Source organism: Lithobates pipiens, unplaced genomic scaffold (assembly GCF_037356315.1).
Source record: "Lithobates pipiens isolate NorthernLeopardFrog02 unplaced genomic scaffold, aLitPip1_a1.2 Scaffold_16, whole genome shotgun sequence".
In the NCBI taxonomy this organism is placed as follows: domain Eukaryota; kingdom Metazoa; phylum Chordata; class Amphibia; order Anura; family Ranidae; genus Lithobates; species Lithobates pipiens.
Window position 1 is genome coordinate 24,724,992 of NW_027507748.1, and position 19,520 is coordinate 24,744,511.

General features: G+C 46.0%; 1 protein-coding gene across 1 annotated transcript in view; it reads right to left on the reverse strand.

Annotated features, from left to right (window-relative positions):
* Positions 1-978: 978 nt before the first annotated feature.
* Positions 979-19,520, reverse strand: part of CCDC191 (coiled-coil domain containing 191) — a 91,991-nt gene continuing 73,449 nt past the window's right edge. Inside the window, exons 13-17 of the mRNA XM_077479695.1 lie at positions 14,620-14,721; positions 12,087-12,230; positions 8,975-9,127; positions 7,910-8,064; positions 979-4,284 (exon numbers count right to left, since the gene is read on the reverse strand). Coding sequence (XP_077335821.1) covers positions 4,131-4,284; positions 7,910-8,064; positions 8,975-9,127; positions 12,087-12,230; positions 14,620-14,721 — 708 coding nt within the window. The 3' untranslated portion in view covers positions 979-4,130. The remainder of the gene's footprint in view (positions 4,285-7,909; positions 8,065-8,974; positions 9,128-12,086; positions 12,231-14,619; positions 14,722-19,520) is intronic.

Genomic DNA, 19,520 nt, shown 5'->3' on the forward strand with positions numbered 1-19,520 from the left:
GCTAGCGTGGGTTGTTCCGCAGTGTCCCCCTCCTCCAATACCTCCATCTCAGGGGCATGGTGCTCCACCTCAGCCTGCTGGGCCCGCTCAGAGGATTCCCCCGTCTGTTGTACCCGAAAAGCAGCGGGGGTAGCGTCCAGCTCTGCGTCCGCCCGGGGCCTCTCCGCCCCTTTCAACTTCTGGGCATAATATAAAATGTCTTTCCCCTGGGCTTTAGGAGTCTTAGGGAGCGCCTTACCCTTCTCCTTGCTGTCCCCTCGTGCGCGCTGTGATGACGCGGCGCCATCTTGGATGTCCAGCACAGGGCCTTCGTCTCCCCTCGGCGGTTTGCGGGCCGGCATGGCGACTCCGGAGCCGACAACTAGGCCAGATGATGCCCGCAGGATTCCCGGAGGCGGTGGAGCAGTTCCGCGCCCGGCACAAGCCCCGGTTCGGCCAGGAGAAGGATCGTTTCCAGGATGTACTCAGGGAGCTCTGTGAGACACGTCCGCTCACATGCCGCTCTTGGCCACGCCCCCTTGTTTTTGTGTTTAGTTGTTTGTTGGTTATGTAAAATTCTCAATAAAATCAGAATTAAGAAAGAAAGGAACGCTTTTTAATTCCTGTTCAAAATCACATGTGGTTCCCGCACTGTACACGTGTGAACCAGTGTTATGTCAGATTAGGCGACCCGTCAGATTTCGTAACAGAAGTGACTTCCTGTCGCGGCCATCTTGGTACACCCCACACCCAGGCACACTAAGCCTACAGTCTGACGTCACCAAATGAACATCATGAACGGCGTCATGGACGTCTAAATCCAGGATTTCACTATATAAGCTCAGTTTAGTGGTAAACATGCGAAATGCGAAACTCCAGTGGGTGTAAAAAGATGTCCGCTTGGCGACCTTCAGACTGCAGGCTTGCTGCGGCCGAGTGCGAGGTGTACCAAGATGGCCGCAACGGAACGTCACTTCCATTACAAGATTTGACGGGTTGTCTAATCTGACGGAACACCGGTGCTCATACAGGAGTGGTGCGGGAAACTGAATGCAATTTGGACAGGAATGTCACCACATTCCTGTTCAAAGCGCACGCAATTCTTTGCAGTGCGATTTGAGCCCATTCATTTCATATGGATTCTAATCGCACCGCAATGTTATTGGTACTCGTCTGTATAAAAATAAACCGGAATCGATGCAATGTCGATATTTAGTCAATGTCATTGAATGATTCGGCCCACAGCTCACTGCGTTAGTAAATACCACAATCCCAAGGTTCAGAAGGAGAGGACTGCGGAGGGGGCCCCCGAACTCATATGTCTATATAAGGATCCTCACTAGCTTCCGGGTCCTTTGCTGAGCAACTACCCTGGTGCATTCTGAACACAGGCGGTCGGCCACTGGGCACAATTCAGAGATCTAAAGAATGCAAAACGCTCTCCGATTGGACAGGGTGGAGCGATGACGTCAAGAGCCCCGCCTCTTACATGGCCTCAGGGCCATATTTGGTCAATGACATTGTCCAAATATGACCATATTAGGTCAATGATGTCACCAGCATCCCTGCCCCTTTGTTACGGGGGGGGGCAGGGAATTCCACAACCGATTGTGTCAGCAGCTTGTTATCATGAGAGTCGGGCTGAACCTTAGCAGATCACTAGTCTTTAACCAATCACAGCTGGGCCCTGCTCCTCTTGCTGCATGTTTGCCACTCTACCAGGTAAGGGCACAGCTGCACCAATCACTATCCTATGTGAGCAAACAGCGGAACGGGGCAGCACCAATCTAACGCTGGGCACACTCAGTGCAATTGCAACATTCGATTATTGCAGTCTTTTTATTCTTATATTACTGCCACAAATCTGCTGGGTTATTTCTTGTTTGTTTTAACTACTACAACAACGTTACCATTTCTCTCCTACATGTAAAAAAAAAAAAATCTGTATTTTTTTTTTTCGAGAAAATTACTTAGAACCCCCAAACATTATATTTTTTTTGCAAAAGCCCTAGAGAATAAACTGGTAGGTGTTGCAATTTTTTATGACCCACGGTATTCGTGCCGCAGTTTTTCAAACACAATTTTCTTTTTTAAATACACTTCAATGAATTTTATTGCACTTACACGCTATATAGTACATCTTTTTTTTTTTTTTTAAATATTAAAGATGATGTTACGCCGAGTAAATAGATACCGAACATGTCATGGCTTAAAAATTGCATACGCCGTGAATTGGCGGCAAAACAACAGTTCTTAAAAATCTCCAAAAGCTTTTACTGGTTACCAGTTTAGAGTTACACAGGAGGTCTGGAGATAAAATTATTGCTCTCGCTCTGACGTTCGCGATGATACCTCACATGTGTGATGCGATAGCTGCTTACATATGCGCACGGGACTTGCGTGTGCGTTTGTGTTTGCGCATAAGCACAGGGGGGAGGGGGCAGTTTACTTTTTATTTGAAACCTTTTTTTTTTTTTTTTTTTTTAATACGGTCACTTTCGTTTTTGGGTCTTTTTTTTTTTTAATAATTTTTATTGCTTTTACAAGGACAACAACATCCCTTGTGAAAGCATGGGTAGTGACAGGTCCTCTTTATGGAGAGATCTGGGGGGGGGGGGGTCTATTAACTACTTCAGCCCCGGAAGATTTGTTTGCTGAATGACCAGGCCATTTTTTGCGATTCGGCTTTAACTGACAAATGCGCGGTCGTGTGACGTTGTACCCAAACAAAATTGACGTCCTTTTTTTTTTTTTTTTCCCCACAAATAAAACTTTCTTTTGGTGGTATTTGATCATCTCTGTGGTTTTTATTTTTTGCGCTATAAACAAAAAAAAAAAAAAAAACACAATATTTTGTACTTTTTGCTATAATAAATATCCCCATTTATTTATTTTTTTAAAAAGCTAATTTTTTCTCAGTTTAGGCCGATCTACATATTTTTGGTAGAAAAAAAAAAAAATATCGCAATAAGCGTATATTGATTGGTTTGCGCAAAAGTTATAGCGTTTACAAAATAGGGGATAGATATATGGCATTTTTATTATTATTATTATTTTTTTTACTAGTAATGGCGGCCATCTGCCATTTTTTATTGGGACTGCGACATTACGGCGGACACATCGGACACTTTTGACACTACTTTGGGACCACTGTCATTTATACAGCGATCAGTGCTAGAAAAATGCACTGATTACTGTGTAAAATTTTTCTTCTTTTGGAATATTTTTCCCAGTGGGGGAGCCGCTTCTTCAGTTTTAATGTGTCTGGAACATACCTTCGAGATTGACAATTTACACCTTCAGCCATGTAAATCGAAGGATTACCACCCGTACAGACTCCTGGACACCATGGATGGGATCATTATATAACTAGAACACAATTTTCACAACTCTTGGAAAATCAACATCTGCCTCGCCTCATTCCATGGTGGTTGGATTCGATCGCTCGGTGATAACTGTGGAAATGTTGGGGTATCTTCCTGACACTCATTAGAACTGAAGAAGTGGCTTGGAGAAGAAAATACAAAACGCCTTCGATATGACAGAACAAGTCCCCGTTGAATGTGACCAACTACTACTAGATATACCATGACCTGATACAGGAGAACCTTCACCGACCCATCTGGGTTTGCCTTTTGGGATCTTTTTTTTTCCAATGGGGAGATTTCCCTTTACTTCCAGTCTTATCGGCACAATGTGAAGCAAGAGGAAATCTCTCCAAAGTGAAGGAAGCTTGGATAGCTCTGGTGACAACTCAAACCAAATAAGCCCTACCCTGCTTCCCCGAAAATAATACCTAGAAGGACTTTAACTAGGGCTTATTTGGGTGGTAGGGCTTATATTGCAGCCATCACCGACAATCACGCTAGGTCTTATTTTTTGGAGAAACAGGGTAGGAATACCTGGGCTCAGAGGAAGTGGGCTGGATGTTACTGTCCTTCAGACTGAGGACATCTAATGGCAGAAATAAGGAACTGCAGGAAGATGTATTCTATTCCATGCAACTGGAACTTCCAATCACAGCTAATAAAATAAGCTGTCAGTTGTACACAGAACTTGTAAAAGGTGACGGGTACTTTGGGTTCAGGAGTCCAATGCAGAGTATGTGGGAGCGAATCCCAATCCGGCTGTGGGTGACACCCAGGTGAGTGTCAGCTGGTGGGGTTGTCACCTGACGCTCGGTAGTCGGGGAGAATCTCGGCCACCCTCTTCCTGAGAGAGATCAGCCTCTCCTCCTTCATCCTCAGATCTTTCATCCGTTTCGGGAACTGTCTCCATGTCCTGAAGGCCGAACTGAGAATCCTCCTGAAATGTACACAATGATATCATATCAGTGACACAATCGCTACAGGGGAGAATATAGAGACACCACCACTATGTGGGTGAATATAGAGACACCGGTGACACCATCACAACAGGGGAGAATATAGAAACACCGGTGACACCATCACAACAGGGGAGAATATAGAGACACCGGTGACACCATCACAACAGGGGAGAATATAGAGACACCAGTGACACCATCACTACAGGGGCGATATAGAGACACCACCACTATGTGGGTGAATATAGAGACACCGGTGACACCATCACAACAGGGGAGAATATAGAAACACCGGTGACACCATCACTACAGGGGGGAGAATATAGAGACACTGGCGACACCATCACTACAGGGGCGATATGGAGACACCACCACTATGTGGGGGAATATAGAGACACCGGTGACACCTTCACTACAGGGGAGATATAGAGACACCACCACTACATGGGGGAATATATAGACACCACTGACACCATAATTACAGGGGGAATATAGGGAGACCGCTGACACCATCACTACAGGAAGAATATAGACACCAGTGACACCATCACTACAGGAGGGGATATAGAGACACCGGTGATACCATCACTACAGGGGGAAAATGATGATACCAGTCACACCATCACTGCAGGACGAGATCTAGAGACACCATCACTACAGGTACACCTAGTGACACCATCGTAGGGGGAAATATTAGGACAAAATATACAGACATCGATGACACCATCACTACAGGGGTGAATATAGAGACAAAGGTCACATTATCACTATAGGAGGAGGTATAGAGACACCATCACTGCAGGACAGAATATACTGTAGATACACCGATGACACCATCTCTATAGGGGGAATATAGAGACACTGGCGACACCATCACTACAGAGAGGAATATAGAGACACCGGCGACACCATCACTACAGAGAGGAAATATAGAGACACTGGCGACACCATCACTACAGAGAGGAATATAGAGACACCGGTGACACCATCACTACAGAGAGGAATATAGAGACAATGGTGACACCATCACTACAGAGGAAATATAGAGACACCAGTGACACCATCACTACAGAGAGGAATATAGAGACACCGGTGACACCATCACTACAGAGAGGAATATAGAGACACTGGTGACACCATCACTACAGAGAGGAATATAGAGACACAGGTGACACCATCACTACAGAGAGGAATATAGAGACACCGGTGACACCATCACTACAGAGAGGAATATAGAGACACCGGTGACACCATCACTACAGAGAGGAATATAGAGACACAGGTGACACCATCACTACAGAGAGGAATATAGAGACACCAGTGACACCATCACTACAGAGAGGAATATAGAGACACCGGTGACACCATCACTACAGAGAGGAATATAGAGAGACAGGTGACACCATCACTACAGAGAGGAATATAGAGACACAGGTGACACCATCACTACAGAGAGGAATATAGAGACACCGGTGACACCATCACTACAGAGAGGAATATAGAGACACCGGTGATACCATCACTACAGAGAGGAATATAGAGACACCGGTGACACCATCACTACAGAGAGGAATATAGAGACACCGGTGACACCATCACTACAGAGAGGAATATAGAGACACCGGTGACACCATCACTACAGAGAGGAATATAGAGACACCGGTGACACCATCACTACAGAGAGGAATATAGAGACACCGGTGACACCATCACTACAGAGAGGAATATAGAGACACCGGTGACACCATCACTACAGAGAGGAATATAGAGACACCGGTGACACCATCACTACAGAGGGAATATAGAGACACCGGTGACACCATCACTACAGAGAGGGATATAGAAACACCGGTGACACCATCACTACAGAGGGAATATAGAGACACAGGTGACACCATCACTACAGAGAGGGATATAGAAACACCGGTGACACCATCACTACAGAGGGAATATAGAGACACCGGTGACACCATCACTACAGAGAGGAATATAGAGACACCGGTGACACCATCACTACAGAGAGGAATATAGAGACACCGGTGACACCATCACTACAGAGGGGAATATAGAGACATCGGTGACACCATCACTACAGAGAGGAATATAGAGACACCGGTGACACCATCACTACAGAGGGGAATATAGAGACACCGGTGACACCATCACTACAGAGAGGAATATAGAGACACCGGTGACACCATCACTACAGAGGGGAATATAGAGACACCGGTGACACCATCACTACAGAGGGGAATATAGAGACACCGGTGACACCATCACTACAGAGGGAATATAGAGACACCGGTGACACCATCACTACAGAGAGGAATATAGAGACACCAGTGACACCATCACTACAGAGGGGAATATAGAGACACCAGTGACACCATCACTACAGGGCAGAAACAGTGAAAGAAGAAGAGTCAAGGTTTGGCCCATGGTAACCAATCAGATAACAGATGTTAAGATAGCTATACACATGACGATTGGATCTCACCACCATCCATGTAAGTTGCACTAAAGTTTTACTATACATTTTTTTTAAATATATTTTTCATGTTAAAGTGGTAGTAAAGGTGTTTTTGCTGATTTATAATGTCTATATAAGACTTACCTGTAGGCACAGTAAATAATGTGCGCTGTTTAGGAGATATTCACTTACGCAGCGCCAGTGTTGTCCTCGACACATGTGCACTGAACTCTCATTGGACAGCATTCTGTCCATTCAGAGAGAGCTGTGCCATGGCCTAGACTCCCACACGCATGCCCGGGAGTGACATAGCGGCTCTGCCAATCAGATGGGCGCAGCCCGCAAACCCGGAAGGAAACCTTGTCAGTGGAGATAGCGCTCCGCTGGGCGGCTTTGTTTCAAGGTAAGACTTTCATAATGTGCTAGTATGTGGTGCTTACTAGCACATTATGACATTAACTTGCAAGGAGAAGATTTTTTTTTTTTTTGTCGGTTTACTATCGCTTTAAATGCTGTGCCAATGTAACTTTTCAATGGTGTTTATTACCTCTCAAGAGATCAAATGACTCCCCCTAAGAATAAGTTAATTTCTCTCTAGAAGGATGGAGCCAATGTTGTTCAGGCAATAGGGTCACCACCTACTTCCTAAACTGAGATGTCAAATCAGAGAGATGACACGATCCTGGTACCGGTGCAGTTCTTTTGTTCACAAAATGTCTGACACAGATCAGCCCCCTCTGTCACCTCTCACCTTGCTGCAAAGTTATGATGCTACAGTCTGATCATTGGGGGGGGGGGGGGGGGGGGGGCTGGGGGACTTAGGAAATGCTTTCTTCTGCCTGCAGCAGACTGATGGCATCATTTTAGCCTAGGAAAAGTACTGCACTGCAATTAACTTCAGTAGCTTTTACTGAAAAGGTCACTTTATTACCTTTAGCCAATCATATGTTATCCTCACCCTGCCAATCCCCTTACATTCCAGGTATATACTCTATATGATACTATATATATATATATATATATATATATATATATATATATATATATATATATATATATATATATATATATATATATTTATATTACATATCCTGGGTGCTCTGATTTCTATGGGGAGGCTAGAAAACCCCGCCCACCTCTGGCTGTGCTCCGCCACCATCCTTTGCTTCTCCCACATGGCAATCTTTTCCTCTTGTGTCAGATCCAGCCAAGCGATGAACATCTTTCTCCGCAGATTGGCCTGGTAGCGCCGCTGTGCCCTCTCCTCCTGGACAGATAGGTAGTCCTTGTACTGGAAGACAAGAAAAGTCTTGTTAAGGAGAATGTAGTGTAGAAACTCACTGTCACCTTATATACAACTTACTGATCCAGCACTAAGTAAATCAAAACAGCTGAACACTGCCACCTAGTGACAAGTGAAGAAAATGTTTTATATAGCGAAAGCTGCTGCTATCACCTATATGTTCCCACATCAACAGCAAAAAACTAAGCTATCAAATATATTTCTTAGTTTACTGATCCAACACTGCGTCATCTTAAATATGGATTAACATTCTATTATCTCCTACTAGTCACTTAACTGGGAATGTAGGGTCTAGTAGAGGAGTGTAGCCCAAAGGAGAGGAGTCTTATGCCGTGTACAGACGAGCGGAATTTCCGTCGGAAAAATCTTGGATGGTTTTTCCGATGGAATTACGCTCAAGCTTGGCTTGCATACACACGGTCACACAAAAGTTTGCTGAACTTTCGACCGTCAAGAACGCCGTGATGTACAACACTACGACGAGCCGAGAAAATGAAGTTCAATGCTTCCGAGCGTGCGCCGAATTGTTTCCGAGCATGTGTAGGAGTTTTGCGCATCGGAATTGGTACAGCCGATCGGAATTTCCGATCGGAACTTTTTCCGACCGAAAAATTGAGAACATGCGCTTAATTTTTTGCTGGCTGGAATTCCTCCAGGAAAAGTCTAATGGAGCTACACACGGTCGCATTTTCGGACCAAAAGCTCTCATCGGACTTTTGCTGGTGGAATTCCCGCTTGTATGTAAGGGGCATTAGTGTTCAGCCTCCTATAGGGCAGGGTCCCAAGGGTCTGCTGCCTCCCCTTAACAACAGGGCAAAAAAAAAAAAAAAAAGACAATATCTGCACTCTCTGAGCCCCAGGTACTATTATGTGAGACAATGATGTCTCCTGAACTTACCTTTAACCAGCTGTGGAAACTCCTCCGTAATAGGATTGTAGCCCATAGGCGATCTGCCCGTTGGATCTTCTCAGCGGCAATCTCTCTGACAGTGTGTGACCAGGTCTGCAGGGTTCTTCTCAGGAGAGCAGAGTGGTGATGGGAGTCCGCCCTCTAAACACACCAATAACACCAATCAATGCATTTTATACACAGAAACATCACTTTAGTTTAGTAATGACTGGCTGCTTAACATTTAGTATAACCCAGAAACAGACTTGTCACCTTTTTCCAGCTTCTCCTACATCTGCTCATACATTTCTTGCAGCCTTCTTTTCCCTCAAAAATGTTTATGTTGCCTTAATCTCTAACAACCCAACCTCCCAACATGGTCATAGTGACTTTCCATAATCTCTCACAACCCAACCTTCCAACATGGTCATAGCGACTTTCCATAATCTCTCACAACCCAACCTCCCAACATGGTCATAGCGACTTTCCATAATCTCTCACAATCCAGCCTCCCAACATGGTCATAGAGACTTTCCATAATCTCTCACAACCCAACCTCCCAACATGGTCATAGCGACTTTCCATAATCTCTAACAACCCAACCTCCCAACATGGTCATAGAGACTTTCCATAATCTCTAACAACCCAACCTCCCAACATGGTCATAGTGACTTTCCATAATCTCTCACAACCCAACCTCCCAACATGGTCATAGAGACTTTCCATAATCTTTCACAACCCAACCTCCCAACATGGTCATAGAGACTTTCCATAATCTTTCACAACCCAACCTTCCAACATGGTCATAGAGACTTTCCATAATCTCTCACAACCCAACCTCCCAACATGGTCATAGTGACTTTCCATAATCTCTCACAACCCAACCTCCCAACATGGTCATAGAGACTTTCCATAATCTTTCACAACCCAACCTTCCAACATGGTCATAGAGACTTTCCATAATCTCTCACAACCCAACGTCCCAACATGGTCTTAGAGACTTTCCATAATCTCTCACAACCCAACCTCCCAACATGGTCATAGAGACTTTCCATAATCTCTCACAACCCAACCTCCCAACATGGTCATAGAGACTTTCCATAATCTCTCACAACCCAACGTCCCAACATGGTCATAGAGATTTTCCATAATCTCTCACAACCCAACCTCCCAACATGGTCATAGAGACTTTCCATAATCTCTCACAACCCAACGTCCCAACATGGTCTTAGAGACTTTCCATAATCTCTCACAACCCAACCTCCCAACATGGTCATAGAGACTTTCCATAATCTCTCACAACCCAACCTCCCAACATGGTCATAGAGACTTTCCATAATCTCTCACAATCCAACCTCCCAACATGGTCTTAGAGACTTTCCATAATCTCTCACAACCCAACGTCCCATCATGGTCATAGAGACTTTCCATAATCTCTCACAACCCAACCTCCCAACATGGTCATAGAGACTTTCCATAATCTTTCATAATCCAACCTTCCAACATGGTCATAGAGACTTTCCATAATCTTTCATAATCCAACTTTCCAACATGGTCATAGTGACTTTCCATAATCTTTCATAATCCAACCTTCCAACATGGTCATAGAGACTTTCCATAATCTTTCATAATCCAACCTTCCAACATGGTCATAGTGACTTTCCATAATCTTTCATAATCCAACCTTCCAACATGGTCATAGAGACTTTCCATAATCTTTCATAATCCAACCTTCCAACATGGTCATAGTGACTTTCCATAATCTTTCATAATCCAACCTTCCAACATGGTCATAGTAACTTTCCATAATCTTTCATAATCCAACCTTCCAACATGGTCACAGTAACCTTGCATAATCTGTCACAACCCAGCCTCCCAACATGGTCATAGTAACTTTCCATAATCTCTCACAACCCAACCTCCCAACATGGTCATAGTGACTTTCCATAATCTCTCACAACCCAGCCTCCCAACATGGTCATAGCGACTTTCCATAATCTTTCACAAACCAACCATCCAACACGGTCATAGAGACTTTCCATAATCTCTCACAACCCAATGTCCCCACATAGTCATAGTAACTTTCCATAATCTCTCAGAACCCAACGTCCCCACATGGTCATAGTTACTTTCCATCATCTCTCACAACCCAACCTCCCAACATAGTCATAGTGACTTTCCATAATCTTTCACAACCCAACCTCCCAACATGGTCATAGTTACTTTCCATCATCTCTCACAACCCAAGCTCCCAACATGGTCATAGTGACTTTCCATAATCTTTCACAAACCAACCTTCCCACATGGTCATAGTGACTTTCCATTTTTCACAACCCAACCTTCCAACATGGTCATTGTGATTTGCCATCTCTCACAATCTAACCTTCCAAGGCTGTCATATTGATAGAAACTTGGGGGTTTACAACCGCTTTAAGTACTTTCACTTTAATGCATCCTATGCATTTAGGTAAAAAAACTTCTGGCAGTCACTGGCCCCTTTTTTACTTGCCTAAGCCCCGTAATTCCAACACCAGAGATGCGCTGTGCCTCTCTGCAAGGGGTCCCGGCTCTTGATTGGTTAGATTGATAGCAGCACAGCCATTGGCTCCCGCTCAAAAAAATAAATCACTCAAAAATCAACCTCCGATCACTGCCAGGTGGACATTCTTTGATATTCTACAACCTAACCTCCCAGTACTTCCATGGTGACATACCACAATCAACCACAACTTAATCTCCCAGTACTGTCTTGGTGATATCCCTCAACCTCCCACAACCTAACCTCCCAGTCCTCCCATGGTGACATCCCCCAGCCGGTCATAACTTAACTTCTCTTTTTTTTGTTTTGTTAATTCTTTTTTTTGTGCCACATTTTAAAAAGTAAGAAAAAAAAAAAACGGAAAATAACTTGTATGCAATACTTTAGAAATGACAAAGTTATTACCGAATAGGTCTATAGAAGAAATTAAATACTGTCCTGGTCCATAGGGGTCGGTACTGGTGTGAGAGGGGAAGGGATTAAACAATCTGTTTCAGATTTATTCTGAGACATCTCTCCATAGAGATACAATAATATGAGTGTCCCATAGTGGGGAGCTGTCCCCGGTTGCCATGTCCATACCTCTGTGTTTTGTTGGGTCTGAGCCATAAGTTTCCTCCAAGGCTCCAGGCCGTGGGACCTCAGCAGCGCCCGCTTGTAGTGCGACAGCGCCACCTCCTGGAGCTCCTTCTCTCTCTGCAGGCGCCTTTGCTTCTCCTCCTCTTTCTGGTAAATACATACAATTTTAAAGCAGCATTAAGCCTTCCTCTTTTTTTCACTTTCCACTAAGGAAACCTACAGCATCAAGTATTGTTTTAAAAATATGTCCCCAACTTCTTACATTTTGTAGTCATAATACCCTCATGGCTAAGTGGCACTTCCTTGAACTTCTGGTAAGGAAGAGCAGGAAACCTCTGCTGAAGACATCATATAATGGTCACAGGGCATTGGGAGTACATGGTCCTTCATCCCCAGTGATAACACAGAGCATGTGCCCCCCTGTCCCAAGCCCCACTCACATCAGGAGTACATGGTCCTTCATCCCTGATAACAGCACATGCGTGCCCCTATCCCGAGCCTACGGTCCTTCATCTCTGATAACAGCACGTGTGCCCCTGTCCTGAGCCCACCTACATCAGGAGTACATGGCCCTTCATCCCTGCTAACAGCACATGCGCCCCCCTGTCCTGAGTCCACCCGCATCAGGAGTACAGATTCCTTCATCCCTGCTGATAACCGCACATGTGTGCCCCTGTCTCGAGCCCACCCACATCAGGAGTACGCAGTCCTTCATCCCTCCTGATAACAGCACATGTGCCCCCCTGTCCCAAGCCCCACTCACATCAGGAGTACATGGTCCTTCATCCCTGATAACAGCACATGTGCCCCCCTGTCCCGAGCCCACCCAGTATGTGGTCCTTCATCCCTGATAACAGCACATGCGTACCCCTGTCTCGAGCCCACTCACATCAGAAGTACAGAGTACTTCATCCCTGATAACAGCACATGTGTGCCCCTGTCCCGAGCCCACTCACATCAGAAGTACAGAGTCCTTCATCCCTGATAAAGGCACATGTGTGCCCCTGTCCCGAACCCACCCACATCAGGAGTGCAGAGTCCTTCATCCCTGATCACAGCACATGTGTGAACCTGTCCCGAACCCACCCACATCAGGAGTACAGAGTCCTTCATCCCTGATCACAGCACATGTGTGAACCTGTCCCAAACCCACCCACATCAGGAGTACAGAGTCCTTCATCCCTGATAACAGCACATGTGTGAACCTGTCCCGAACCCACCCACATCAGAAGTACAGAGTCCTTCATCCCTGATAAAGGCACATGTGTGAACCTGTCCCGAACACACCCACATCAGGAGTGCAGAGTCCTTCATCCCTGATAACAGCACATGTGTGAACCTGTCCCGAACCCACCCACATCAGAAGTACAGAGTCCTTCATCCCTGATAAAGGCACATGTGTGAACCTGTCCCGAACCCACCCACATCAGGAGTACAGAGTCCTTCATCCCTGATAAAGGCACATGTGTGCCCCTGTCCCGAACACACCCACATCAGGAGTGCAGAGTCCTTCATCCCTGATAACAGCACATGTGTGAACCTGTCCCGAACCCACCCACATCAGGAGTACAGAGTCCTTCATCCCTGATCACAGCACATGTGTGCCCCTGTCCCGAACCCACCCACATCAGGAGTACAGAGTCCTTCATCCCTGATAACAGCACCTGCGCCCCTCTGTCCTGAGCCCACCCGCATCAGGAGTACAGAGTCCTTCATCCCTGCTGATAACAGCACATGTGCCCCCCTGTCCCGAGCCCACCCACATCAGAAGTATGTGGTCCTTCATCCCTGATAACAGTACCTGCGTACCCCTGTCTCGAGCCCACTCACATCAGAAGTACAGAGTCCTTCATCCCTGATAACAGCACATGCGCCCCCCCTGCCCTGAGCCCACCCACATCAGGAGTACAGAGTCCTTCATCCCTGATAACAGCACATGCGCGCCCCTGACCCATGCTGAAGCATACGCACAATGGCTGTCACATACTGGCTATGGTGGGGCTGTACAGGACCCTGCAAGGCAATGTAGCTACTCCCAAGGCAGGAACAGGCAAGTAAAAAAACTAAGGCAAAATGCAAAAAAGTGACAGAAAGAAGGGCAAAACATTGCAAGTCCTGTAGCGACTGTGGCAATTAATTGCCTATTGGTTGCATAAAGATTCTCCAGTGTGCTGACAAATCTCTTTCTGCAATAACTTCAACATTTGCAACGGCTCAGTACTGAACCCCTATATGGCTGTATGTTGTGAGTGATCCTTGTCCATGTTGGACCATGCAGGATGTCACACTACACACACAGCTGAATGATCAGAGGAAGGGCACGCCCCTCCCCCCTACCTACCAGAGATGGGATCAATGGAATTTATACAGGAAGACATCAAAGTGTGAAGGCAGCTCTGGGCTCTCCGATCAGAGAATGTTCAAAGCAAAAAGTTTCAGCTAATCCCCAATAAACTCTCGGCAAGGATCAGATGACATATTCTGATCACAAAACTAATTTATATAAAAGTATACGAGATAGTAATGAGAGCAATACCAGCTTCTGCATCCTCCTCTCCTCTCTTTTCTTCTCCAGCTGGGCTTCTCTCTCTGCTGCCTCCATCTGTACCCGCTGCTCCTCTGCTGCCCTCAGCTGGGCCTACAAGGAATCACAGTCACAGCCGATCAACTCATACACTCGTTAGTGCAGGCAGATAAAATGGGTTTCTTTTACTTGTTTATTGTATTTTTTTTGTTTTTTAACTTGTTTTATTGAGTATATGCAGATAAATGTACATTCACATAGGAATATTCTGAATACAGGATAGCATAATGTCAGTTAACACATAACCAAACTATTAATAATACAGTAGCTCGACCCCTAAAAAAAAAAAAAAAAAAGGGGGGGGGGGTCATTGTTGTGCTCACCCACATTCTTAAGCATATTAAACTGGAGGGCCTGTGCCTGAAAAAATAAAAAATCAAGTAGGTCTTGTCTGTGCTTATTAACCACTTCAGCACCGGAAGATTTTACCCCCTTCCTGACCAGAGAACGTTTTGCCATTCGGCACTGCGTCGCTTTAACTGACAATTGCGCGGTCGTGTGACCTTGCACCCAAACAAAATTGACATCCCTTTTTTTCCCCACAAATAGAGCTTTCTTATGGTGGTATTTGATCGCCCCTGCGGTTTTAATTTTTTGCGCTATAAACAAAAAACGAGCGACAATTTTGAAAAAAAAAAAAAAAACACAATATTTTGTACTTTTTGCTATAATAAATATCCCCATTCTTTTTTTTTTTTTTTTTTTTAAAGCAAATTTTTTCTCAGTTTAGGCCAATATATATTCTTCTACATATTTTTGGTAAAAAAAAACGCAATAAGCGAATATTGATTAGTTTGCACAAAGTTATAGCGTCTAAAAAATAGGGGATAGATTTATGGCATTTTTATTATTATTCTTTTTTTTACTAGTAATAGCAGCGATCGGCGATTTTTATCATGACTTGCGAAATTATGGCGGACACATCGGACAATTTTGACACATTTTTGGGACCAGTGGCATTAATACAGCCATCAATACTATAAAAATGAACTGTGTAATGTAAAAATGTCACTGGCAGTGTGAAGGGGTTAACACTAGGGGGCGGTGAAGGGGTTAAAGAGGAAGTAAACCCTGATGGGTGTTACTTCCTCTTTCATTCCCTGCAAAGGTAAAGCATAATGGACTACTATGCATCGCATAGTAGCCCATTATGTTTCACTTACCTGACACAGGAGCCAGCGATGTCACCGCTGTCCCCTGTAGTCTGGAGCGTCCTTCTTCCGGGCATCGTTGCTCCGGCCACTCACAGCACCGGAGCAGCGATGACGTCACTCCCACGCAAGCGCACGGCGATAGTGCGCCTGCGCGCCGCTGTCTACGGCGCATGCGCCGTAGTCAGCTGTGACTGTCTCTTAGGTAGGTTTAGGAGATATTTCTTGGACCTACAGGTAAGCCTTAATCTAGGCTTACCTGTAGGTCAAAGTGGTTTGTAAGGGTTTACAGCCACTTTAATTGTGTTCCCTGGGAGGTGATTCTAACTGAAGGGGGAGGGGACTGACTAGAGGAAGTGACGGATCGTGATTCCTAGCTAATAGGAACACACGATCTGTCACTCCTCTCAGAACAGGGAAGTGTGTGTTTACACACACACTCGTCCCTGTTCAGTCTCTCCTACTCACGATCGATCGTGGCTGGCGGTCATCACGACCAACAGCCATGAGCATCGCCATCGGTGATGTGCGGCGGCACATACCTGCTATCCCAACCCCGCGAGGGGACGTATAGCTACAACAGCTCATGCAGGCGAGCCAACCTGCCGCAGTATTACTGCGGCGGTTGGACGGGAAGCCGTTAAACCATGTGGTGGCCAAACATTAGATACAGCCATCAAATAGGGGAACTATGGTGTAGGATTCGCTATCAAGAAAAGGAGAGAGTCCGCAGTATCCTGTGTATTTAGCCAGGGTCCCAAAATTTTACAAAATTTCCCTGGGCACCCTCTAGCCTCATAAGTCAGCTTGTACAGAGGCAAGGTTTGGTTAATACATTTTTTCCACAAGCTTACAGTGCATCCGGAAAGTATTCATAGAGCTTCACTTTTTCCACATTTTGTTCTGTTACAGCCTTATTACAAAATAGATTAAATTATTTTTTTTCCCCTCAAAATTCTACAAACAATAGCCCATAATGACAATGTGAAAGAAGTTTGTTTGAAATCTTTACAAATTTATTAAAAATAAATAATGAAAAAAATCCCATGTAAATAAGTATTCACAGCCTTTGCTCAATACTTTGGTGAAGCTCCTTTGGCACCAATTACAGCCTCAAGTCTTGTTGAGTATGATGCTACAAGCTTGGCACACCTATTTTTGGGCAGTTTCTCCCATTCTTCTTTGCAGGACCACCTCAAGCTCCATCAGGTTGGATGGGGAGCGTCGGTGCACAGCCATTTTCAGATCTCTCCAGAGATGTTCCATCAGGTTCAAGACTGGACTCTGGCTGTGTCACTCAAGGACATTCACAGGGTTGTCCCATAGCCACTCTTTTGTTATCTTGGCTGTGTGCTTAGGGTCGTTGTCCTGTTGGAAGATGAACCTTCACCCCGGTCTGAGGTCCAGAGCACACTGGAGCAGGCTCCCATCAAGAATGTCTCTGTACATTGCTGCATTCATCTTTCCCTCCATCCTGACTAGTCTCCCAGTTCCTGCCACTGAAATACAGCCACACAGCATGATGCTGTCACCACCATGCTTCACTGTAGGGATGGTATTAGCCAGGTGATGAGCGGGGCCTGATTTCCTCCAGACAGGACGCTTGCCATTCAGGCCAAAGAGTTCAATCTTTGTTTCATCAGACCAGAGAATTTTGTTTCTCATGGTCTGAGAGTCCATCAGGTACCTTTTGGCAAACTCCAGATGGGCTGTTATGTGCCTTTTACTGAGGAGTGGCTTCCGTCTGGCCCCTCTACCATACAGGCCTGATAGGTGGAGTGCTGCAGAGATGGTTGTTCTTCTGGAAGTTTCTCCTTTCTCCACAGAGAAACGCTGAAGCTCTGTCAGAGTGACCATCGGGTTCTTAGTCACCTTCCTGACTAAAGCCCTTCGCCCCCTCCGATCGCTTAGTTTGGCTGGGCGGCCCGCTCTAGGTAGAGTCCTGGTGTTTCCAAACTTCTTCCATTTATGGATAATGGGAGGCCGCTGTGCTCATTGAGACCTTCAACACTGCTGAAATGTTTCTGTACCCTCCCCCAGATCTCTGCCTCCATATAATCCGGTCTTGGAGGTCTACAGACAATTCCTTGGACTTCAAGGCTTAGTTTGGGGGACAGTGTGTTTCTGTTCATTGGTTCAGGTGCAAATTGGGTCAGAATTTTTGCCTGAATTCACACCTGGATGGGACCCAAAAAACACACAGCACCCTTTTGCAATCTGCTTCGCAGCTGCCCGGGACCTGTGTGAACCAGCTCTATTGAGAGCCGGTCAAACTCTAATGTCGTGCGCATAGGATGCAGGTTAACCGACATCCAATTTGCCTATATGTGAACCCAGCCTTAAGTCTGAGCTCTGACTAGGCCATGCAAGGGCATTCACCCTTTTCTCCTTCTACCAATGTGTGCTCATTGTTGCTGTGTAATTTGGGTCATTGTCATGTTAGAAGGTAAACCTTCTTCCCATTGACAACTTTGTGGCAGAGAGCAGCAGATTTTCCTCAAGAATGTGACAGTATTTTGCCCCATCATCCCTCTATCCTGACAAGTGCTCCAGTCCCTGCACAGAGGAACACCCCCATACCAGGATATTACCCCCTCCATGCTTTACTGTAGGAATGGTGTTATTTGGATGGTGGGCTGGATTGGATTTCCGCCAGACATATCATTTGGTGTTGAGGCCACTTATAAAATTTTAGTCTCATCTGACCAGAACACCTTTTTCCATGTGGCCTCAGAATTCTCAAGGTGAGTTTTGGCAAAGTTCAGTGGTGGCTGCATGTGGCCTTTCTTAAGGAGTGGCTTTTTTCTTGCACCCTCCCATACGAGCCCCATTTGTGGAGAATTGATGATATTGTTGTCACATGCACACAATGACCCCTCTTTGTCATAAATTCCTGCAACTGCCTCAGAGTTTCTGTAGGCCTCTTGATGGCCTCTCGACCAGTTTCTTTCTGGCCGTTTCATCCACTTTGGAGCGACGTCCTGATCCAGGTAGGTCTGTGTTGTACCTAGCACCTTACACTTCTTCATAATATACTTCACTGGTGGCCGGCCGGAACCAAGGAAGGACGCTTCTCTACAGAGCTCCGCTGGGCCTCTGACAATCGGGTGCCATCCTCCGCTCCAGAGCGCCCTGGTTGCCAAAAACATATACCACCCTGCTCCTCGGGTGCTCCTCCACAGACCTATCTGCGTTTGACAGCCATCTGCTGTCTGTGGATCGCAGGATTCGGCCCGTTTCGGCCGCTGTCTGCGGCCTACTAGGCCTCCGTAATCCCCGGCCTTTCCTGCGGGGCCACCCGAAGGCCGCTCCGGCGGCGGACCCGGACATCCCGGAGGGGGCGTACTCGGCTGCCGAATCGCTGCTCCCGCTGCACCTCTGCACACAGGAGTCTTCTGGGATCCCCTGCTCTGCATCCATCCGGCCTGGTGAGTCTCCTGTGGGGCTATCCGAACTCTCCCCTGCTTACTCCCCTCCACCTCCCCTCTCCACAACATCAAGAGGACATCCTACTGGGCCACCTCTGGGGGTTTTATGTGGACTGATCCCCTTATCCCACTGCATCAGGCAACGGAAGTCCCTGGCAGCCCTCTCCAGGCAAGTCCCTGGCTCCGGCCTATGTTGGATCCTGGTGGCCATCTTGCTACACCCTGCTACACCCAGCTCCTCACAGCTCCCACTACCACAGACCCAGCTGGAGTA